We start from the raw sequence: 25,278 nt of genomic DNA, 5'->3' as shown, positions 1-25,278 counted from the left end.
TCTGCAGTCCCTTTCGACCTCTCGCGTGTACGCAGCAGCGATGTTTGTTTGATGGTGGCAGAATGTGTGTGAGTGTGTGCGTGTGTGTGTGTGTGTGTGTGTGTGTGTGTGTGATACAAGGATTGCCTCAACAAAACCTTAGCTGAGCAAGGGCTGTAAAGGAGTAGTAACAGCAGCAGCAGCAGCAGCATCAAAATTGCACACACGACACTAAACACGCGCTTGGCAGGATCGGGGTCGGGGAAAATCGTGTTTGCAGGGGACGATACGGGTGCGTCACAAAACAAAGGCAAAGGCGAGAGAGAGAGAGAGAGGGTATGAGGGGGGCCGGTAGCAATGGAAGCTGCCATTGGTTTTTTGGCTACCGTGGCGTACTCTACCCGGCAATGGGAATGCTCTCCACGTTTAAACTGTTGGGCTAATTAGGAGTGGCGAAGGGAGTCGAATTTTGCCTACTACTTCCTTACTGAAACACGTGCGTATGTGTGTGTGTGTGTTTATTGCAGGTGCCAGCGATTCGCAAACGCGCAAAACAATCGCGCCCAACGCGGGGGAAGAAAATCGATTACGAGCAGCAGCAGCAGCAGCAGCAGTGTGTGTGTTCAGTGAAGAAGGAAAACAGCAGCACGAAAAGCACAAACATACACATGGCTGCAAAGTGTGAATTGTGAATGGTGCAAGTTTAATCAAAAACGTAGAGCTGCACACTAGCAAACAACACCAATTAATGCAACTAAGCGCTCCCTCCCTCCAGCTTCCCTGTTAGTGTTAGAGCTGCCGCTTTCTTGCCTACAAACCCCCTAACGCCTAGCAAACGCTCCCAACGCTCAGCGCGGGATAGTGTGTTCTAATCGGCAGACGCAAACGCAACAGTAACGGTGTAATAAGCATAAAATAGCAACAGCAACAACAACAAAAGCGCCCCCAACATCATTGTGATAGAGAAATGCCTCCCACAGGAGAGTGATTGCCGATTTGTGTCGCTCGAGCTGCTTGCGTTTCCCCCCCCTGTGTTGTTCACGTGTATGTGTGTGTGTGTGTGTGTATCTGTGCGTGTTCTTACTTTCCTATAGTCGCCTTCTAACGTTCGTGCGTGTGTGTGTGCTGCCTTTTCTGCGTCCGCGATTGTGTGGTGATCGCGAACAGCAAACCAACAACAGCAAAAAACCGCCCTCCGTGTGAAAGCAATCCAACAAGACCAAAAGCAGCTCTAGTTCGGTCTAGCCAAAAAACGAAACAAAAGTAAACATACGAATAAGAAAACAAAAAAAAAAAGGATTAAAAATACGTATTTGTTTGGATTTGTGCAGTATTAGTACTAGTATTTCACCCACCGCGATACAGGTCCGCCTGTGGGTCCCAGCTGTGGTTATCTAACAACCGTTTAACCATAAACACGGACAAAAAAGCTCCCCCTCCAGCTTCCCTTGTGCTCGACACCTCCACCTCCCATCCACCAACGCCCACCAACGAAATCGATCGAACTCGAGATATCTACAGTGTTTGTGTGTGTTCTAGAGCGCGCGCGTGTCTCCGTCTGTGTGTCAGTGTGTGCTCTATTGTTTCTTCTTCGTCTTCTTCTCCTTCCGTGCCGTGTTCTTTTGAACCACCCCAACAAGCCCTCCAAATTCGCCGTTTTTTTTTCTTCTGTTGTTGTATACGTGTCAAACCTGCGCGTCAAATCGCGTGGTCCATCGCCGCCGACTATCGAACGACGAACGCCCGCCCACCCACCCATCCACTTGTCCACACACGCGAACGTACGCGCCCGGATAAACGATCACCCGGAGCGAAAGCAAACAAAAAACAAAAACAAAACAACAACAAAAAGTGCGCGAAACAATCGATATCGAGCGCGGGGCCGAGCGTGAGATGAGTGCTCAAGGAGCGGGCCCGTTCTTAGCAGTGCCCATCTTAACCGCCCACCATCGTCCGCAGTTAAAAAGTGTGCACTAAAGCAATACTGTCCCCTCCCCCCCAATATTGGTCACAACAATAGGCCGAGTGGTAGAGGCGGAGCCCCCACCCCTTCCCGCCAGCGAGCCGCTAGTGATTGATCATGATCTTGACGGTGATGAGACCGCATTTGTCGATGCAGTGTAGAACGGGGTAAAAAGCGGACTCCCCTCCTCCCCCCAAAACAGACCAGTGCTCTATTGTGCCTCGAAACCTATCTTCAACCTGGTGTGTGTGTGTGTGTGTGTGTGTGCGTTTTTTTGCTGCCATCAGGACATCGGGAAAACCCCGGTCGTAATCGAGGGACTGAGGCGCACGTCGAACACACGTTAAGGCAACGGAATCGACCGTGACACCGAAAAGGAGGCACACTATTACGAGAAAGCAATAAGAAAAGAGAGAGAGAGAGAGAGAGTGAGGAGAGAGGAGAGAGGAGAAAGGAACACACGCGAGGACAAGAAATCAGATCAAAAGCTCATCGAGATGGAAGGATGTACTTGTGAGGATACGGCACGAGTACGGATTTATTAAGGGTAAGTGTGTTGTTTTCTCAAGCACCTCACGGCTCTCGTGCCATCTATACGCCCCCCCCCCCCTTTTTACTTACCTCCAAAACTCTGCTCCCTCTTCTTCTTATGGTGGTCGCGCCCGGTGGCAATGCTCTAGTGGCACGGGCGCGGGCATGGCATGTTGGTTTTTTTCTTTTTCGTTATTTGCCATTGCTGTTGATTTTATTATTTATCTCACTGTCCTCCCTGCCCCAAAACCCTCCAATGCCCCACTCTTTGTGTGTGTGTGTCCCTGCCGTCGGCACGTCCGGGACTGGGCGCCTCCATGAACTATTTCACATGCGCCCGCAAGTACACGGTTGCCCATTACCCGGCTGTATCTTATTAGTAGGGAAGTTGGGGGGGGGCTAGGAGTCGTACCCTGTGGGTACGATGACGAAAGTGCTGGCAGATACACATCGAAGCACACACACACACACACACGACCGCGTAGTCCGCGCGCAATTACCGTCCCCGTACACTGGGGCACCACGTGGAGAAAGGGATTGCTACAGCTACACCGCGAGCGCTTCGCGTTTTCACTGCTCAAACCCACACACACACACATACCTTTTTGATGCCCGATCGCCCCCCGAACTCCACTCCACAGCCGCGTTAACGGGAATCGCTTCGCAATGAAGATGAGTTAGCAGAATTTGCGGTTTCCAAACCCCTCAGGGCAGGAAGAAAGGTCATAAAGCGGGTGCTGAAGGGAAGCAAAAATGAGCAAGAGAGAAAAAGAGAGAGAGAGAGAGAGAGAGATAAAGAGAGAGAGAGTAGGGAAGAGAGGGGTTATAATATAGAAAATACAAGGCAAGGTAGCAAAACCAACGGCCCATAACCACAAGATGTTTTGCAGGGAACGCTTTTTTCGGTCGATAGAGACACCCTTCCCCGAACCCCGCCTTGCTGAACTGACACAACTCCCACCGCGCGGGGCCACCTGCACGTATACGTTACGTGCACAAGCGGTCGTGCACACGCAAACCTCTTTCGAAAGGCACCGCCACCAAGCGACCCGGCGCGCGTCGGTTCGTCTCCCTTCGGCGGGTTCGGCGTGGTTACACAATGCACCGATCTCACATGCGCTGAGGTGTAAATTTTCGCGGAAATTATTGTTCCGTTTTCCCCGTTCTCTCCTCCTCTTGCCCCATTTTTTGACTCACCTTCACTCACGCCCTGGACCTGGACGGATTCAAACAGTGGTTGAGGGGGGGGGGGGGGGGGGAGGAGAATTGTTTGAAATTGTATTTCCCACAAAACTGTCTGAGCTGAGGAGATGGCAGGATTGGATGGGCAGGGAAGGATGTGCAGCTAAGTGTTAGCACAACAGAGACAAGGTGACAAAAAGCTCAGAGAGAGAGAGAGAGAGAGAGAGAGAGAGAGAGAGAGAGAGGGAGCAAGAGAGCAAGAAAATAAATTATTTCCCCGAGGGATTGTAATTAAATGCATGCTTCACGAGATCCATTTCCCACCTTCACACGAATCGATAAGGATGTATGCTGCTGCTACTGCCGCTGCTGCAAAAGCTGGGCCATCATTATAATCGCCCGAGGGGAGAAAACGAAGGGGAAAGACTTTTTTTTGTGGAAAAAAGCACCCAAATGTTAGCTAAACCAACCTATCGATTTCCCGTCCTTGGACTGGTTTGGCATCATCATCTATATTAATTATCCTTCCGGTTCCGGTCACCTTTAGTGCCTTCGCGCCTTCGCAAAACAATGTGGCCACTGGCCTCGCCATTGCTCATTAGGATGCAAATTGTGAAAAGTTCGATACTTGAGCTGGGTTGCTGCATAGGAGAGGGACAATATCTTTGATGAACCTCAACCACGGGCCAGTTGCTCCAGCCGGCAGCATCTCTCTCTTCCTTATTCCTTGGGTCGGGTTGAAATCAAAATCCAGATAAAAATTGGATGAACACACAATTGGCACACACGGAGGTTTCGTAACCCATCATTATAATCATCCACTTTTGGTAAGCAGTTGAGCAGGGCTGGATGGGAAGGAGGAACCGCTGTCCTTTCGTTTGGCGTTGCCGTTCTGGGGGCCCTGTCAATTAGGCTTTCAATTTCGAGAAAAAGGGTCACTTTTGAATCGGGTCAAGGCTCTTGCTGTCTTGCGCTCTTTCCCACCTATCTTCTCTCTCTCTCTCCCTCTCACTCTCTCTTTGTCTGGCTCACTCAAGAGGTTTTCAAGGTAAGGTGTGATGCAATCGTGGCCACCATCCAGCCCAATCCCCACTGCTCGTTAACGAAAAGTTGGCAATACAATCCGTTTCGAGAAGATGATTTGAAACACTTTACAATCATCTTTCGCCTGCGCTTTCCAACACACACACACACACACACACACACACACACACACACACACACACACACACACACACACACACACACACACACAAACAGACACATACAAACCGGGTCCATAATTGAACAGGTGAAACCCATTGGCGCATGGCTCCAGTGCATGGGGGAAAAAGGAAAATCTATAGCACTGGCGCTAGAAATCAGAGACCCGGACGGCAAGTCCACTGGCCAGCCTGCCAGCCAGCCCCGGGTTCTGGTGTATAAATAGAGCATTATGACACCACGGTCCGGCACACACAGATATGCACACGAGAAAATGAAATTGCTGTCAACCCGGTGTGAGTAATGCCGTGTGCGGGTTTGTTGCAATTACTCGATTGGACCATATTCCCCCACCGCGAGAGTAGGCCAATAGAAATAATAGCGCAGCGCTCCAATTGCAATTGAAATGCGCTTTTCTTGCGGCAACTTTAGGTCGTGCAAACCGTCCGATGGTGGTGGTGGTAGTGGTGGTGGTGGTGTAATTTCATTTGCATTGGTAAAGCCGACCGTGGGCCAAACGCGTTGTGGGAGTGTGATGGTAATTTGTTGTGTCACAAAGTGATCCATCAGGAGCTTATTGTTAGTGTCTAATGCTGTTTTATTCAAAATTGATGCAATTATTAGCGGCAGGGGGGGGGGAGTGGGGTCAGACATGGTTGGTTATGTATTGGATGAGATGAGCAATGGATAGAACTGGTTTTAAGCATTGTCGTATGATAATCAATTGATCCTTTTCTGATTGAAAACGCACAGAAGTGAATGCTCCAATAATAGTCTTTCTTCTTTCATTTGAAAACCTGAAACCTGTATTGGAGCCTGTTATCAAGACAAAATTTTAGAACTGTTATATCTCGGCCAAGGTCCGCTCCAAATCGTTAGAAAATGATACTAATGATTTCTGAAGGAGTTTTCACAGTTTTCAGTTTTCAGTTTTGAAAAATTAATTACAGTCGTTTATTGGATTAAACAAGGACTGTACGACTGTAGTGGTTTAAAAACATAAGGCAACGCATTATATAATCTTTTCTCATTTCTGAAATTTTGGAAACCCCAGATTTGTTGGTCGTAGTGTTACGCACTGTATCGACAAGGCGTGACAACCAAAATCCTTTCTGTTTCCCTCACTCACACCAAATAATAGTAATAATCTACTTGTATTAGCAGCACAGCTGCAGGATGATTTATCTGTGTACATAAAACCATACTTTATATTTCACATAACCTTCCCTTCCTCCCGGTTTCTGACATCATCCATCCCCCTACTGTGTTTGCTTTCAGCACTCTTACCACCGGTACCACCGGTGTTGCCCGCTTTGTCCAGGGCTGCCGCGGGAAACGTTGATTAGTAGTGCAGTGCTTTTGTGTAAGCGCAAACGCCGCCGAGCTTCAGAGCTCACGAACCTCAGCGTTTGAAAACCCGGGAAAATCGTTTCCCGTCCGTCTGACGACCCAACCAGCGCGCCGACCCATCAATCAATCAAACAAATCGAACGATTCATTATTTCACCCGGTTGTCAGCTGGCACACACACACACACGTGGAGAGTTGGTTCGTTTTGACAATAGCCGCTTTCCACCGCATCTTGGGGGAGGGGGGGGTGAGGTGAGGAGTCCCGTTTGTTTGTTCAAAATTTGGCAAACGCTCGTCCCGAAAGACGTACGGCGCAGCAGGAGCATGTAATTTCGCTTTCTACATTATTACTTTCATTATACTGCTCGGAGCTTCGGGGGGGAGGGAAGAGGGGAGCACCCGCATCAGCATGCAAACAAGCAGTTACCGTAGCACACCATATGTGTGCGTGTGTGTGTGTGTGAGATAGAGCAAGCTTGAACGAAGTGTTTGTGCAGTGTAGCGACAGATGTCAGCTTCACGCTGCCCCGGGTGGGATTTTGGCCACGACCAAACGGGGTAAACAATTCCCGCTCTCCTAAACAAATGAGCCTCTCCAGCGTGTGTTTTTGTCGTCAGCAGGGGAGCGAATAGGGGAGAGCCCGAAAGCACCCTCCCCCTCCCCCCCACAGACAAACAAAGGGACAAAAAGCTCGCTAAGCACCGTTAGGGACTGCTCGGGGCTGCCATGCTACCGTCCGCACACGACCCAATCGAGCGCGCCGTGGTGAGCGGACGCGGACAATTCCACACCGGCTTCCTGCAGAGCCACCGTTCAATTCCGCACGATTGCTTCCGGTCGTATGTGCGAGCGCAGAAAGGTATGGGAGGGGGAGGGGGAAGGCTTTTTCTGCGTCATAACATGTTTGGCTATTTCTGACATCCCTGGCTGACTTCTGGTCCGGGCGCGACTGTCGACGACCGACCGAAGGGATCCCCCCTCCCCATCGCACCTTTAACTTCCGCACGACCGTTGAGCCACAAAACGACTTCCTCGCGGCGCTCTTCAGCAACATATGTTTCATGAATGTAATTATGTTTTGACACGCACCTTTCGGGGTCCTTCTTTGGGGCAGGCAAATTGGTTCCGACCTCGTTCTTAAGGTCGAAACGACCATTGGGCGGAAAATGCTTACCATCTCGTGTCTCGCTTCCAATGGCCCGATGTTTACAAACTCGCGCCAAACGACCGTTCTGGGACTTGGGGGCGCTTGTGGAGTTAAGGCGTTGGCTATCTCCTCCTCCGGTGAACGGTAAATTGATTACGCTGCTAGTGCGACAATGCGACGTTAAAGATTTTAACGATAATAGCACTCCAATGCAACGTTTTGTGCCGTCCTGCTGTGCTGAGGAAGGGCGTGAATGAGTTTATAGTTTTACGTGGTTTTGTGTTCTTGGATGCCCTTCCCGCGTTGATTGTTTCGTTTTGCTTTTTTTTGTTGGTACTAATTCCTGCTCTTCCTACTATTCTTACTACTGCAATGGGGTGTTGTGCTCACCAAGAAACCCCCCAAACATAAAGGACCAATGATTTATGATGCCCTTTTCCATTTATTTTCTCTTTCTCTCTCTCTCTCTTTTCCCATTTCCAGAGCCACCGAGTTGCAGAGCCCAAACACAACGGATTCGGACGTGCTGGATGTGTTGAAAGATGCCTTTAGAAAATTGTAAGCGTAGGGTACACAGTACTGGCGATTACTGCAGCAATCACATTTTAAGCAGGTAATTCTACTAATTGGCCCGCGCCGCATATCGTTGCGATTGCTACTAGCGACTGTCCTGGACGGGTGACCTTCGTACCCTTCCACGCGATAACGGTATGAATATTCAGGTATCATTGAGTTCATTATCCAAGCGAGCGAAGAGAGCGACTGACGCCAGCTGTCGAGGGGCTGTCCCGGGCAGCAGGGCCAGCAGCTCCCGGCGTCCCAAATTGGTCTGGAATTTTAGCCAAACCACCAATTGACGACCGGCTCAGCGCCCTTTGGCTTGCCGATATCTGATCAAAAATTACACAGCAACATACCATGAGGGAATGGAAGAGTTGCAGACGTCTCTGCATTCATTGTCGGTGCCAGAGCCGTTAGCGAATATTCAAATGAATTGGATGAATTGGGAAGACAGGTCGAGCGCGCGGGGTAGAGCAGCTAATGTGATGCAAATGCGGAACTTTTGGATTTCCTAGGTGTTTAGGCAGTGTCTAGGAAGTGTCCTATTGTTGAACACGTCGAAGACGTTGCGAGGAATAGGACGAGTCTGGGCAAGGTTCAATGAATATCTCTCTTCATGTTTTTGTTTATGTTTGAATTGAGTTAAATCTAATATAATATAAATGTATACTCACTCGTTTGTCTTCCCTTTTTCCCAAACAGGATTACACGCATTCTATCCCCGTCGGCCGTTCATCTAGTGTAGATGTGTGAAGATGCCTTTTAAAAACTTTCAACGACGGGTTAGTGGTCCTGGCGCATACTGTAACAATTACATACAGAGCAGGTGAGTGTAGCGGTTGGAGCAGAATACTTTACCATTTATTTCTCTTCCCTCGCATACGTACTCCATCGTGTAAATGTCCAAATGTGGTGCAATTCTCCACACCACCATCACCGTCTCGAAACTCATGCGGGGCACAGTCGAGCAGCTGGGACAACCACCACCCGCTCGTTCGCTTTGTGTTCGAGCAGTTGCGGCAGTCGCGCGAGAACAGGGCCGCGCTCTCGCTACCGCCCCGAAACCGCACCCACCCATGCGTTCCGGTATCTGGAATCGCAAACAAGTGCGCTCCAGTTCAGTCAAGTTCGTGCGTCCGGGAACGGTTGCGCGCGCTCCACCGGGACCGGGACCGATCGATCGGCTGTCGTGGGGCGGCAGCCGCCGGTGCACCATGAAAACTGCACGGAGGGGGGGCTTCTAGACAGGGACAGACGGCGAGCAGCAGCACGCGTGCAATTACTTAGTTGCCCAGTAAATACGGTCGGCAATTGATGGAGGCAGCGAGAGCAGATTGAAATAGATCTACACTGCTGTGCCGTGGGGGCCGCATCGAGGCTGGGTCGTCAGTGTATGCCGCGCACGCCGCACCGTGTACACGCTGCTGGAGCCAAGCTCCTGCCACGGGGGGGGGCGTGTACGATCGACGGTCCCGCGCAAAAAGATTATTTATTTATTTTTGGATATTTTTGAAAACTCGTGCACACAACACCCCGTTTACAAGCGACGGGCGGACGGGACAAGCCGGGATTGGGTCTGGCCGTGATCGATACGCTATAAAATTGCCATAAACCAACCGCTCGCGAGTTTTCGTGAGCAGCGAGTGAAGCGTCTTGGGCGTGACCTTGCGAGTTTTATGATGCCTTGCTGCTAAGCTTCGTTAAGCGCTTTCCTCTGCGCGGGTTCGGTTTCTCGTTTGCTTCAAGTATTGTTTGTACTTAGCCGTAGTATACGATCGTAACATTCCACCGGCAGCCGGGGTCATGTTACGATCGAGCACTTGTTTTTCGGCTCCGATTGCTGTCGGTATGACGTGCGCCCCGGCGGAAGATCGGAGCCGATGGATGCGCCTGGTAGTTTGTACACGTTTAGTTGTTTTAAACTCAGTTACAGCAAGAGTATATACAATTTGCCCCACTTTTTTTTGTTAGCAAACTATTTGCTATTATTAAATTTTGGCCCTGTGTGATGGCCGCTTGATCCACTGTTGATTAATTATTGGCAGCGAAAATAGAGAGCCGTCCAATCATCTGGCGCACCCCATTTCCAATCGATACGATGCGTTGAGCGATCGGTTGAATTGAAGCCGAAGATGCGTTGAACGATCATCGCAACTTTGGGCGCTGATTAGCGGAACCGATCGCAACCGGCCGACGGAAAGAGATGAGCGGTTGCAGCGGAGCAAACTGATCGGCGCCCCATTCCCCAATCCCTCCACCGTCCGCAATCACAACAACAACCTTAGGTGCAAGAAGTCAAATTTGCCCCGTCCGGCGGCCGTCCATCACTCACAACTAGTTTCCGTTCGGGCCGTTTACCGTAAATTAGATATACAAAGCTGTAAACTGCCATTCAGTGATTTCCTACGGCGAGCGGGCGCTTCGTTGATGATTGGCCCCGAGCGCGAAGGGGAGAGATGTGCTGGGAAACGGAGCTCGTCGGCGACCGAACGAGAGGGATGAACGCGTTATCTTTCGGCTGGAGAAACAGTGGGCCGGCGGAGCAGCGGCGGCAAGGAGTATAAACATCTTATTTTCGTTCCATTTTCAATCCATTTAATACATATTAGAAGGCACCGCGCGCGTGTGTGCGCGCGGCCATCGAACATTTGCCGTGTGACTGTGTACACGCACACGTGTACATAAGCGTTTTCTGCGCTTTTCTGTGTGTGTGATTCCTTCTGGTTTATGAGTGTGTGGTTTTGTATCTTACTCCTTTCTCTCTCCATTCCCATTTTGCATAGGCAAGAAAACGCGGAGTTTCTGCAACTCAGCCAAACCCAGCTGCACCAGTCGTCGGTGAACATCGGGTTCAGTAACATTGTTTACAACAGTGCGACTAGCGAACCGCTCAACAGCTCCCGCAGTGGCTCGACCTCGCTGGCAGTGATCGGTAAGTAAAAGGCGCTTCTCGGAAGAAGAAAGTGACGCGATCGTGCACCGGTGAACTGTCCACAAGCAGTGGGGCAAGCAATGTGCTAATGTGGCGCGGTTTTTAGTGGAGTTCATTAGTGCGATAGTCGTAAAAAACCACCTCGTATTTTACAAATATCTCGGCACGAAGAAAAAAACATTAACTCCAATCAGTGGTAATCGGCTGGTGGTGCAATAAAACGCCTCGCGCTCGGCAGTGATGTGTACAAATTGAACAAAATTTGGCTTGAATTTGAAAATAATGTAATCTCTGCAATGAAAGCAACACGCTTACTTGTGCGCGTGTGTGAGTGTAGTGCGGTGCACAAATCGAGTGTCTTCTAGGAGTCGCTTGCGTTGAGTGGCCCGAAGATGATGCGATGCTAGCTTTGCTTCTTGGTGCTTCCTCAACAAGTTTAATTCGGCTTCCCGTTCATGCTGGTGTCCGTGTTTGTGATGTGATGTTTTACTTTTCTCTCCCTCTCTCTCTTACTCTCTCGTATCGGCAGACAAATCCACCACCCCGAAGGCGGAATCGAGTGATCAAAAGTCGGGCCACAAGTACAACGATCTCAACAAAACATCGCTCTCGGTGGAGGAAAGCAATCTCAACTTTAACTTCGTCAAGAGCAATGGCAAGTCGGTGTCCGCGAACAACTGCAGCGGCTCGTACAAGGGTTTAGCGGGTAGCAACGGTGCCGGCACTAGCTCCCAATCGCAGCAGCAGCAGTCGGCGGGCAGTCGCCCCGACGGTCCCGGCAGCACCTTCCCGTGCAAGAAATGTGCGATCAGCAACAATCTTAGCAACCCGCCAACGTTGCACCTGGGCGGAACGCCGAGCGACGGGCCGCCGGCACACTATCACCCCGCCTGCCACGAGCACCACGACCACTCGAACCAAAGCCTCAAGAGTTCGCCGGCGCATGGCGGTTCGGGCTCGTCGGGCCGGGGCGTACCAGGAGCAGCAGCAGCAGCAGCGAACATCGTAGCGTCCTCGGCGCCGACCAAGTCGTCCGGCGGCAGCGGCAAGGGCAGCGCGCTGCTCAGCTCCTGCCAGGGCTCGTTCCACTCGCTGCAGGGCGGCGGCTCGGGCAGCGTCGACGGCAACGGGTCGATCCTGCCACCGTACGGCCACCACAGCGTGTCGTCGAGCGGGGCCCAAACTGCGTCCGGTGGGTCGATGCAACATGCCTGCAGCAACCTGCTGTCCCATCATGCAGCGGTGCAGCCGCGCCTAAGCTACTCCACCAGCAGCCACACCGACTCGCCGAACGGCAGCGGCACCGTGCTGTACAATCGGTCCCGCATCAACAGCAACGGAGCAACGCCGGGCGAGCTCGAGCGGGGCGGCAGCATACCCGGTGCGAGCAGCAGCAGCACCAACGGTGGCGCAAAGCATCAGCAGCAGCAGCAGCAGCAGCAGCAACACGCCACCAACTACAACGTCTTCAGTGTGAACTACGAGCGGAAGAGTGCCAGCATCGGTGGCGGTGTCGCCAGCGGTAGTGGCGGCGGCGTATTCAGCGGTGGCGCGAGTGGTAGCAGTAACGGCAACGGTAGCAAAACGATAAACAATAGCAGCAACAAAAGCAATAACAGCAACGGTGCCATCAACGGGGCGTCCAACAGCGGGAACGGCTACGGCTACCATGCGAGCGACATTAGCCAGCTGCGCAACATCATCGAGCTGAACAAGCAAGTGAACGATCTCAACTCGAAGAACGTCGAGTACAACCGGCAGCTGAGCGCACCGGCGGAGAACAACATCAACAAGAGCAGCAGCAACTGCTACAGCAACAGTGTCTACAACCTGTTTTCCAATCACATTTTGCCTCAGTATCACAGCAATTCGCCCAACACTAACAGCTTAAACCGTGCGAAGAAGAAGCGCAGCTACAAGCTCAATGGCAGGTAAATATTACGCGCGAGGACACGGTACACACGGTTGTATGTACCGGGAACTCACGTCAGGGACGTATGTTTTGCTCACTGCGAGTCGGTTTATTGGTTTCCCAAATATTCTTCTCTATCGTCACATTTTGGGAAAAGAGCAACTTCAAAATAGCCACGAGAATAATCATTCTTTTTGGAGACAAGGATTAGGGTAGAAGAATGGTAATAAATTCCATTCCTATCTGACTTTACGATTAAACTCACATAGTATCCGCAGCGGCTCACAATATTGTAATTCAACTCTGTAAGTTGCGAGAGTTAATGCGTTGAGGCGTAAAAGAGTGTCATAGAAACTCTTCGTGCAGAGAGATCATCCTGGTGAACTTCAGGATTCAGATACGTCACTCACTCTTACTAGTAATGCTCATCTTTACTCCTAAAAGAGATGTTTTAAAGCATCAACAGCTTCTTTGGAAGTGTGTATGGCTTGTTGGCCACGGTAGGCATTCTTCTTCTTTTTCTTTTGGCTCAACAACTGTTGTCGGTCAAAGCCTGCCTATACGACTACTTGTGGGCTTGGCTTTCATGACTTATTGATCCCCTCATAGCAGGATAGTCAGTCCTACGTATGGCGGCACGGTCCATTTGGGGTTTGAACCCGTGACGGGCATGTTGTTAGGTCGTACGAGCTGCACTACGAGACGGTAGGCATTACTTGGTGCCAAATCGGGGCCAAAATATGGCGAACATTCCATATTATCAATTCAATAATATTACTACCTCAGCATTCATTTTCCTTTGTGTTTGTGACCATATGACAATAATGATTAATTCGAGATGATGTCATGTGATGTATCTAACTTAAATTAACCCTTGTTTTCTGTGAAATGTTCATGCATTTTTGCAAATATTTTATGTGGAGCTAGTGAGCTCAAGAATGCCTTAAATCTCTCGGTATGTTTCATATCGGTCATATGTGATCAGTTCAAGTAGGATATCTACGTTTTTTGGTAAAACCTCTACGATTTTGGATGACCTTCAATGACTGATTCATCATAGAGCGATAACAGCCACATTTAAATTCTAAAAAATGTTCAGCATTCTTCAAATCCACTGTATTAACAGACGGAGTTTGATGAAATGCTGACAGCAGCCAACGAATTGCACTTCATAAGGTCCTTTCCACCAGAGAGATCTCCCAAAGTCCATTCTCTACAAATGACTTGAAGGTTTTGTCGAAAGATCGGTACAGAGTTTACGCTATCCAAAACACAACAAACTGGATGTATCTGGATCCAATAAAGACATCCGCTACGCAGGGGCGTACAACTGACAACAACTTGGCAGGGAAGCGCCGAGAATAGCCGATGGCCTCATGCCCGTGATCTCCCGACATCGGTCACGACCGATCGACCTGCCACCGATTGCCAATGAATTATGGTGATCTGTTTTTAGGTTGGACATAGATTTCGTTGATTCTAGCACCGCCACCACCACTACCCTTCACTCCCACTCCGATCCGATTGAACTCCATGTTACGGGTTACGGGCCGGGTTGGCACAAATGTTTACAAAATCCCGATCGTGTACCCCAATTGGAAGCGCCATAAACTAGCGTACTATTATCGGAGTGGTTCATCGCCCATCTCTCTCTCTCTCTCCCTCACTCACACACACACACATACAAACCCAAAGCCACCCTCCAACATCTGCCTGCTCACGATGAAGATATTCAAGCCAGCAACAGCAACAAACGACGAACAGACCTCAGGCGGAGGAGTAATTTAATCAATTGGAATGTGGTAGAGCAATCACTTAAAAGAAGATCACTGCAATAAGCAGAACAAGAAAAACAACAACCCCCTCAACGAACACGAGTGCAATATTTGTGATCCTTCACCTTCCCTTGACCTCTTTCCCTTCGCTCGCCCACCCCTACCCCTTTATGGAGATGCTATTTTTGTACAGCTCATTTGTTAGGTCCGCTATTGCCATCTGGAGGGAAAGGTGCGTGCAGGATCTTGCAAGTCGCAAAAAGCGCAGGCCACACAAAACACGATGCAAACACGTTCATCCTTTCCCCACACTCACCGTCATTTCTTGCCCGTTGGGCCGTTCAATTGATGGATGTTTCCGGCTCCCTTTCACTGCCTGGCAAAAGGTGTTTTTGGAAGAAATATGGGCGCACAATTCTATACGGGATTCGCGTTTGATCGGTGATGTACAAATCATTGCGTACAGCTTGAATGCTCCCTGGGAAAGCAGCGGGTGGTTAACGATCGCCAGTGTAACAACGATCCACTCGAGAGCGTGTAGATCAATCGCTGGCGATTGATCGACTATTTCCCTCTTTTCATGCGTTTTTTTTGTACCATAAGTTTTCATCGGAATGTAGGGAACAGCTCTCTCTCTCCTCTTTTAGCTTTAGCTGTTTGTAGCTATCTCATTTATAATTAGACATGAAAGGATTCCTTTGAACTTATCTTCCCGTTCCATTCTTACTGGAGGGAAAATTTCACAGAGATTACAGGTGCTTTTAACGAAATTAACGTCCAGACCCGCTCTGCCACGCCTCGGAAAACAGTCGCGCTTTAAAAAACAGGAACAAATATGTCCTACTTTGCACCCCAAAAGCCCACCGGCACCTGGTTTTGTGAAGTGTCATCCTCGGTGTGGCGTGTGTCATTCTACCCCTACTACAGCCAAAAGCCAACATTTGCCAACGTTTGCTATTTGCTCAAGGACGCCCAGCGGGGCAGGCGGGCAACGTGGCGGAATTCCTTTTCGTTTGCTAACGTTTTGCTAATTCCCCATTTAGTGCCTCGCACAAAGTTGCACAAATATTTACCCAGCTGGTGGTGGCATGTTTGGCTCGTTTTTCGTGTTCGTGCAGCTACCGAGAGCCCATAGGGCCCAACATTGCGTGCCCGGGGGCCGTGTAGCGTGTCAGACCGACACTAATGCCGTGTGGGGGCTGTTGCATGGCCATCTCAACAAGTTGATATGAAGCATAGAGCAATAGAGAAGCACACCTGCCCGTGTGTGCTGCTGGTGGAATCGGATCAGAGCGCGAATCGGACACGGTCGCTCGCGCAGGACTGCATTCTGGTGTTCCCAGAAGTGCACGAGTTCCCAGTGTCCTTGCTTTCAATGTCACAACAACGGGTTTCGCTGAGTGTGTCTACCAAGGCGGCTCGTGTGATTTTTACTTGCACAGTGCACCGAGTGAGTGTCGTTGGAGCCGTCCTCTTCCCAGTCCGCGCACGATCCGTGTGCAAACGCCAAGTGTCGGTAGCGTGAAGAGACACGCGGTCTGTTTAATTGATGATGTAACTGCGGGCAAAACGATTCCACACTCCACGAGCGATCGGCGTGGTGCGACACACTTAAATGGCTTAAACAGACTGGGCCGGATTCCATCTGATGAGTGGCCCAAGGTATATACCGGTCCCAGCCGCTCCCCGTTCCTAAGTAGTGTCCCGGGGGGGTCGACGTTTTCGGTCAATACGGTGCAATAAATCGTAGGGCTCTTTAGCAGTGCGAATGCAAGTGTTTCCACACGGTTCATACTAATTGTGCACGGTTGGACCCCTATTTCCCTGTGTGCCCGCCCGTGCTAAAGTGAGTGAGTTATAGATCCCGATGCATTGCGCACGGGCCGGACCGACCGGGACGATCTTATCGGTGACGTGGCGAACCAGCCAATTGTGGAACCAGCGCTGATGGTGTGTCGCCGTATCAGCTGCGGCCTGATTGCTTCACCGCGACAGCGGGCCAACTAGAGTGCCAAACCGTTTCCCTGCCAAGCCAAGGGTCTCGTTAGTACGTCGCCGTACGAGCCCGTGCCGACGATCGTCCCTGTGCGCGGTCGGTGGTTATTTCCATCAAGCTCAATTAGTAGTAGGACCGGAGCTACCGTACATTGTGCTTTCCCCGTCGCTGTAGTGCCACAGCCCAGTTCTTCGCTTCCAGTCGTGGGGAGGGAATCGTGCGCGAAACACATTCACTGTCCGCTAACGGTCGATCGTCGTGATCGATTCGCATGTCAATTAGTCTCGGCTAATTTGTTCAAACACACAGTGCGGGACAGATCGAGAAGAAGCTACCAGACGACGGTTGAGACTCGCTTCATCTAACTGCACCTCATTTCTTTGCTCGTCGCTTCTCTTCTCCGCCCTCGCTTCCCCACCTCATGGACCCGTGCGCACTGTCGGTGCGCCAATACCCTGCACCGCAATCGGCCGGCACCAGCAGACTGTTCAGTGCGGCCAGCTCCGACTCCATAAGGTTCCACTCGAATCTCTCCAACCAGAACGACACCGATCTGCGGGTGTCGATCGACAACACCTGCACGGACTCGCTGGTGACTGCACTGGATGATGAGGCGCTGCTGATCACGGATTACATGAACGACATGGCTAAATCAAAGGTAGGGTCACTTGCGCACTGGCCACACGCACAGTAAAGCAAAGTACTGTTTCTGTTTTTTTCCCAAAATTGACCATTTGCAGGTACATTTTGATGACGTGTCCCTCTATGGTACACCGAAGGAGGAACCGCTTCCCAACATTCCTCCCTCCATAGAGAAACCGTCATCGAACTTCCTGAAGAACCAGCTGCAGGCATGGTTCCAGCCGACCGACAACCGGCTGGCCATGAAGCTGTTCGGCAGCAAAAAGGCGCTGGTGAAGGAACGCATTCGCCAGAAAACGGCCGGCCACTGGGTCATCCATCCGTGCAGCTCCTTCAGGTAGGGACTCCTGCGCTTAGGCGCGATGGTGGCAGTAGTGCTGATCGTTCTATTTTTTCCTTTCTTCGGCAGATTTTACTGGGATTTGTGCATGTTGCTTTTGCTAGTAGCGAACTTGATCATCCTACCCGTAGCGATATCATTTTTCAACGACGACCTGAGCACCAGATGGATCGCATTCAATTGCCTGAGTGATACAATCTTCCTTGTCGATATAGTGGTCAATTTTAGAACAGGTACGGTCGGCATTGCAGGTCCTTGCCGCAACCACATTGGGAGGGGGGGAGAACGGTCTGTTAACCGTCCCTGTCTGCGTTTCTCGCTTTCAGGTATTATGCAGCAGGATAATGCGGAGCAGGTGATACTCGACCCGAAGCTGATTGCAAAGCACTATCTGAAGACGTGGTTTTTCCTCGACCTGATATCGTCCATACCGCTCGATTACATTTTTTTAATCTTCAACCAGGTAAGAACGACGCATCGACGGGAAGGAGTGGTGGGATAGAGGAAGATGAAGGCGATCCACCAGTTGGTAGAGTGTGTGTGTAGGCGTAGGATGTAGTGTGTACTCTTACCCTTTAGCACCATGACAGAACATTATTCTATTCTGCTTAACGTCTTTTCGATAGCTTGTTTTCAAACTATTGTTTCAATCTTGTAGTCTGTGTTTATTTTTTTCTCTCTTTATCTCTCTATCTTATACACTTTTCTTCTAGTTTTTTTCTTTTCCTTTCATATTTGTGTTTACACTCTTATTTGTTTGTACTCCTTACATAGATATCGCCTCTTTTAGATCGATGTTTCATTCCGTTCCTTTCTTCCCTCCTTTAAGACTCTCTTTCTCTTAGATCGCTTGCCTTGGTAGTGGTAGTGGTAGTGTCTCGAGAGACGCCCTGCTGCAGTCCGCCCTGTCCGCCTGTCACGCATGCATGCCCTTCCTCAACTGGCGCGAGCTCTGGTCCAAATTAATTTTTCCCGTTTCCGTTTCTCTTCCGTTTCTCTGATTCCAGATGCAAAAGTACAGTCAGGTAAGGAAGGCATGGATAGTACGTTGTTTCCGCCGCCAGCTACGCCTTCTCCCCCAGTTACATTTGTGTTTGTGTGTGTGTGTGTGTGGGTGTGCTCCTGCAGTGGTCCTGTTCTATCGCAAACACGCACACACACACGCACACGCGAAACACCAGGCGTGTGACCTCAGCTTCCCGAGTTGCTAGTGTTTCTGTTTTTTTTAGTTGATTTTTTTGTTAATTTCTTTCGTTTTTATACGTGTGTTGCGGTACCGTAGGAGTGTGTGTGTGTGTGTGTGGTAGTCGACAAATATTTTCACAGCTCACACATGTATGTTAAACATTTGAAGGTAGTATTTTTGGGATTTTGTTTTTGTCTGCTTGTGTATGTATCCTTGCGGGATGGCGATTGGCGGTTCCTAGACGCAGTAGATGGGAAGCAGTGAGGTAGCGCCACGGGGACCGTTTTGGTACGACACATTGTTGGTTTTTTGTTTGTTTTTGTGTGTTTTTTTGTAACATGCATACACCCATGTTTTAGCTCGCATTTACAAACTGTGACTGCAACGGCCAAGCCGCCGTTTTTTTTTTTTTGGGTTTCTGGTTTCATTTCACACCACCAAACTGGTTTTGTTTTTCCCCCCGCCCGGCAGGATTTCTCCGACTCCTTTCAACTGCTGCACGCTGGCCGTGCCCTGCGCATACTGAGACTGGCCAAGCTGCTGTCGCTGGTGCGGCTGCTCCGACTGTCCCGGCTCGTGCGCTACGTGTCCCAGTGGGAGGAGGTCTATGTAAGTACAACGCGCTGGCTATGTTTTTAATCGTGCTTTTAATTCTACCAACAGCAAAACAGAAACAACATCAAACCAAACACTCTATACATACCGAAACGTACTTAAAACACCTTTCGTCTTGTTGTTTTTTTTTTAATTATTTTCTGTTTTCTACACCATTCTATACGCGCCGCTTTGTTACTGACGTTTGTTTTATGTGCTAAGAGATACTTATCTACACATTCAACAGCATACACATTCATACACACAGTACAGTATATCGTCCCTTTGTTTGGTTTTATGTTTAAGTACACATACTTCTCCTGTACCCGTAACGCGTACAGTGCGACCAACCAAATAGTATGTGCTCTAATTTACCTTGTTTCTTTCGTTCTTTCTCTATTTCGTTCCGCGGGTGAGAGGGGATGGGGATGGGGGCGCATTTGTTTTCCGTTTCAGTTATGTCTTCCGTTTACACCTCGCCGTTCGTACCAGCTGAACAATTTGGTTTCGCTCACTCAATGTTTCGCCTCACAATTCGCCTTCGATCGTCCGTTCTTTTTTTTTTTTCGTTTCTGTTTCTATTGTTCGCTTTGGCTTCAAGCAACATCAATGTGCATCAATAATGCTACCCCACATTCACCCTCCCCCCCCCCCCCTTACATACACACACAGTGCGTGGTTTGCGATGTTGCGTTTATTATACCTCAGTGTAATTATATTGGACATCTTGTGTGCAACCTGCCATGCGCCATTATTCGCCAGCTTCTGCTGAATGTGTTCTTAACAAAGTGCGTTTTACCGAACGGTTTGCCTTTTTGTTTTTTGTTCGTTGTGTGTGAACCGCACGCTCATTTCACACGTACACCGGCTCTTCTGAAACCACCGGCCCCTCCACACCCACCCTCAGGATATATGCTCACAGTAGAGTGATGCGCTCAACACTCGCATCAAACATAATTGTTCAAAAGCACAGAATTTGGTGTGCTTTTTAAAAATTATAAAAACAAACAACTTTGATTAATCATCTTTTAAAAATAATTATATTATTTTTTTGCTACTTATTTTACACGATCAGTATAGAATTGGCGAACAAGTTGTTTCGTTTTTTTTTTTTAATATTTTCCGTCTACTTCATTTCGTTCGTAACATTGTAATCCATTTGGAAGGCTTTTATCACTTTTTTTAACACACAATCACTTTAAAGTATATTTAATGTCAACTATCGTTACAGTTGCTTATTATGTTACACTTATTATATAATTTGGATAACTATTACATACACATAACACAAATGCAAGCTCTTGCAGGCCACCCAAGCTATACGCACCTCCAAATAAAAGCAATGTACCAGCTTTAAAAAAAATCAGGTGCAGTGAAATGATGCTCTGAATTATGAACCAATCCTCAGCGTATGTAGAATAGTAGTTGCCAGGTTAATGAAAAATATAATAATTGGAATACTCGAACACTTTATACACATTGGCTCGACGATCCCCGTTTCCTCCCATTTGCAACATTCTCTCGCGTTGATAAGAAAATTGCCTTCAAAGTGGCCCAAAGCACAGACCAGCGCGTGCAAGCTGAAGTCGTTTGCAGCTAGATTGAGCCAATTTCTGCTACATCTCTTTGGAATTTCGGAATTTCTGTTATTTTGTTTTGTTTGTTGTCTAAACGGCGATAAGATTGTCAGCAAGGATAGGCACACAGAGTCGAGCGAGGCACAGGCGTCTTACCTTGGGGGAACAAAATTTCGTGGTTGCATCGCATTGGTTTCGAGATCGATAGCGCAGCAAATAATACAGCAATTGGTCGTGTTAGCATTATTCTGCTGCTCGTGTATGTGCTCCAGCCCATCCTCCGACTCCCCCTCCCTTTTTCTGCTGGAGGGCTGGATTAGTTTGTTGTACGTTGGTTGTGTTTGTGTTTATGTTTCGTTTCGCTAATTTTAATATGTGCTGTATCGTGAATCTTTAGACTTCTGTACCATTGTGTCGCTCTGTATGCGTCGTGTTTGTGTGTGTGTGTGTGTATGTGTGTGTGTATCGTTAGTTAAGCAGTTTAGCAATTCCGAAACGGGCAACCGGCTTTGATGAGATACGATCAACAATGCGTCGACACAATTTATTAGCGATTTCAGTTTGAGACGATAACTGATGCGAAAAATTAACTAAAAACTGTTCCTTCAAACCGTTGCTCGTTTTCGCAGTGTGTCGGATATATAGTTAATCCGTTTCTATGTAATTTGTATGTGTGTTTGTGTATTATTAGCTGTGTTAAAAAAAGAAAAGAAAACAAGTAAATTGACATCAGGTAAAACCAAATAAATCCACCACGAGCTAAACTCCTTCAAACTAACCAACATCCACCAAATTGCATAACTTTGTTATCATCTGTTCTGGAAGAGCCTTTGCCGTACACTACATACGATTTATGTTTCGTATTATGATCAAGCATCTTTTGTGTTACACACGATGCACACACTTTGATGTGCCAAACAGAATTCGTGTGGTTTCGTTTCTGCACCTAATGTTGCTTTGTGAATGTTTTTGTTATGCCAAAAAATCATTCACTTGAATCATCAAATCAAACACATCTCGTATCACCAATTAAATTTTGAATTGGAATTTAAAAATTCTAAACATCATGCATAAGACAATAAAGTTTAAATATAAAAAAAAACAACTCACTCTAAAAGTATATCAATTCTTATGTTATACATTCGACTCATCATCAAATGTGTTACTTACATTGATTATTCAGACTATTTTTTATTTTGCTAGCAGAGTTTGAATTGTTTTAAAACTCCTGACATACCACAATATAATTCTTTGATTCGTTTCAATCTATTCTGTTGTAATATTCACGCGGAGTCGCGAATCCTGCCCTAAAACAACATTACTACACATTTAATTTCATTCGTACCACGTCGAATTGATGTATGCCGTCAAAAATCCATTCACTACCGTTAATGGTTCATGGTCTTCCATTGCTGGAAATGTGAACTTCAACTTCGTAGCTCGAAATTATAAATTTGTTTGTTGCAACCTGACATCATACACGTTTATGGATCTAGCAGCATACAAGCGGCAGTTACACGCTGTAGTTTGCTTGTTCGTGCGCCGTAACTTTGCCAAATCGAAGGGTCACTCATATGATCACAAGTTTGTCACAAAAACACACACCCTAACCGCTTCCACTAACATTACGCCCGCCATCGTATTGCCATCGCCGTGTATTTGGTTTCGACAGTCATTGGCAGAGGCTTGAGTTCACCTCGCTGCTGTGACTGTTGTAGGCTTTACTTTGATTGCTACGATCGTACATTAATTACAGGCCTACATGAAACATCGAAAGCAGCACAAATCGAGTTCGGGTTGTATTTGTTTCTATGTGTGTGTGTGTGCGTTTATTTGTGTGTGCTTCATCAACAACGATCAACATTATGTTCGATCAAGCTCGTATCGTGCGTTTTCCGTCCTTTCGAACAATTCTATTACTAAAAATTGTGCGTTTTGATCATAGTTTCGTTATCGTTTTTTCACGCACACAGACACTCACACACACAGTATTAGACACTTATTTCTTGAACCCGCGCGTTCATGCTTTCAGTTTTTTGCCCATTAAAATTTGTTCCATTGAGAGGAATTGAATTTTGTTTCGGTTTCATTATTTTAACAATCCCTTACGCCCCATCCCCTCGCCGGTAGTGTTCATTGCCCCCTTTTCATTCCCCCATTCGCGCTCCGTAACGTCGGTGTCCTGCAGTTAGTGGCCGTTTTGCCGTTTTCAGTTGTTGTTTGTTGGAATGTATGCTATCACACGACCCAAATCACGACTCCAAACAGCCCATATATGTGTCCATCCAAGGTTCATCACTGCACAGTTGTACCACCCACCACCCTCTCCATGTGATCCTGTAACACCTTTCCCCTACCGCCACCACCACCACCAGCACCACCAATACCATTGTACTGCGCATTAATCAAATAAAACCGTCATTTTTAATCGATTATTTTATATACAACTTTAGATACTACAAAACCTACAAAAAAAGCATTCTAATCGAAGAGGGAGATCCTTTCAAAAAGAAAAAGCTAAAGGTTTTTCTAAGAGCAGCCTTATTTTGAAGGTAATTAAGAGAAAGAGAAAGCGCTTTTACTTCATTATTTGTAACCGTTTGTTATTTATACATTTACCAACTTATTAAAAAAAAAAAACAACTTAGAAACCATTTCGGTAAATAAACGTTTTTTAAGCCAAATCTGTTCAATTTCGCTTATTTACGCTTTTATATACCGCTTAGTCGAAACCAGTTTTTGTTACCATTTTTACCTTTTTGCTAGTACGGCAGCCTTACATTTATTGCAAATATTGCTACGGCAAAAAAAAACAACAACAGCAGCAACAATGCAAAAAAACGCAAAATTGGAACGCAATGTTAATATTTCAAAATTGCATCTTGCATCGCCTTACGGCTTGTTTATATTAGCTAATTTAGAGCCAATGAATTATACATTACATACCTGTTGTTTACATTAGTAGCCACGACGAAAGCATCAACAAACAAAAAACAAAACAAAACAAAACGATCAATAGCAAAACTAACCCGCAAGCACATCTTAACTGCACTAGCAACATTTGTGTGAATATAATCGTCCTGTCGAGTCAATTGATTTCTAGAAGAAAAAAAGAAGAAAAGCCTAGTGGAAAGCTTCGTATTCTTTCTGCTCGATCACAGTCATGGCTAGGGGAAGTAATACATAGCAGATACGAAAACGATAGTGTTTTGCGCTTCAATTTCCTTAGAGTTTGTGCATTTTCGATTGGGTTACCATTCGATGCCAGGCGTAGATGTTAACAGAACAAAACTATTTCTAGCATGTTTTCATTACTATTAGCAGTAGATACTGGAATGTTTTTCTTTTCTTTTCTACCTAGTTTGTATGGTTCGTTTCCGTTTATGTCCTTTCTTCCGCTGTTATTGGATGTTTCTTACTCGTCAATAACAATTATAACAACGAAGTTCGTTTACTGATTGCCGTTATGCGGCAGATACTACTGCCTAACTACTACTCCTTCACGCTGTAGCATAGCAAAAACAGTAAGCGCAACCAATGTTGATGCGTGGAAAGTACGAAGCAAATGTTACGCGAAAGCGTATATGAATTGAATTCACTGATCCTTTCGTCTAACATACATTACCGAACGCTTTCTGGTTCGGGCAACAGGGTCGTGGGACAAAGTTTGTACTGATTGTTTCGCTGTTTGGACTTCACTGGAGCTTCAGTTTCATTGAGATGAGACTTTTTATATTTACTTAAAGATTTATTGAAACTTTAAAATTTTCAAGAGCTCTTAACAAACAATAGTCATCTAATGGTTTTTTATACAAAACTGTTTACATGTACGTGTGGTTGGAAGTTTTCCCCCGTTTAGTTGATTTTTTGTTATTATAATATTATTTATTATTCATTTTACTATTTAAAACCTAATTAATGTACATTCGTCTATACATACTGTTTAAACGCATTGATACTACTGGTACAACCATCGATACGATAAACTACCACATTTGTTTGCAATTATGCCTACTAGTGATTTAACTTTCCCAACCTGTTACTGGTACCATTTTAAAATATTGAGACATCTGAATGCTTAGAGATTTTTGAATAGTTGCCAAATTTCATGCCATGAATCATAAGACACATACCTAAATAGCTCAAAGTGTTATTCACGCGCTAAACTAAAGCCAAACATTAATTTGTCAACTTTACGTTAAATTGTCCTTAAAACTAATCCGTTGCCCATTTTTAAGTAGAGCAGAATAGCGCAAAATCGCTGTAGAGATGTAGAGCAATTGTTCTCCCTTTTGGAGCTGATCCAGCCTCAAAAAAAAAAAAAAAAAAACATTGATAAACAAATGGATCCCTGGCCCCCGTCCGTATTCAGTCGATTGAACTGTAATTAATAAGAAAATTTGTAAC

The 25,278-nt window shown here is 47.3% G+C and overlaps 1 protein-coding gene across 8 annotated transcripts in view; it reads left to right on the top strand.

Moving 5' to 3' along the window:
• LOC1269408 (uncharacterized) overlaps positions 1-25,278 on the top strand; it is a 36,525-nt gene that overhangs the window by 2,360 nt on the left and 8,887 nt on the right. For 4 of the 8 annotated variants that reach the window (XM_061645966.1, XM_061645965.1, XM_061645963.1 and 1 more), the window contains exons 2-13: positions 507-2,489; positions 7,840-7,969; positions 8,620-8,743; positions 10,701-10,849; positions 11,379-12,780; positions 17,013-17,190; positions 17,273-17,511; positions 17,584-17,747; positions 17,841-17,977; positions 18,522-18,539; positions 19,172-19,309; positions 23,325-23,423. In XM_061645966.1, the coding sequence (XP_061501950.1) occupies positions 8,673-8,743; positions 10,701-10,849; positions 11,379-12,780; positions 17,013-17,190; positions 17,273-17,511; positions 17,584-17,747; positions 17,841-17,977; positions 18,522-18,539; positions 19,172-19,309; positions 23,325-23,423 (2,595 nt within the window). In that variant the 5' untranslated portion in view covers positions 507-2,489; positions 7,840-7,969; positions 8,620-8,672. The remainder of the gene's footprint in view (positions 1-506; positions 2,490-7,839; positions 7,970-8,619; positions 8,744-10,700; positions 10,850-11,378; positions 12,781-17,012; positions 17,191-17,272; positions 17,512-17,583; positions 17,748-17,840; positions 17,978-18,521; positions 18,540-19,171; positions 19,310-23,324; positions 23,424-25,278) is intronic. The other 4 variants (XM_061645967.1, XM_061645968.1, XM_061645969.1 and 1 more) reach the window with 4 other exon arrangements.

Source organism: Anopheles gambiae, chromosome 2 (genome assembly GCF_943734735.2).
Source record: "Anopheles gambiae chromosome 2, idAnoGambNW_F1_1, whole genome shotgun sequence".
NCBI lineage: Eukaryota > Metazoa > Arthropoda > Insecta > Diptera > Culicidae > Anopheles > Anopheles gambiae.
The sequence above is the reverse complement of the archived record's forward strand: the minus strand, read 5'-3'. Positions and strand labels throughout refer to the sequence as shown.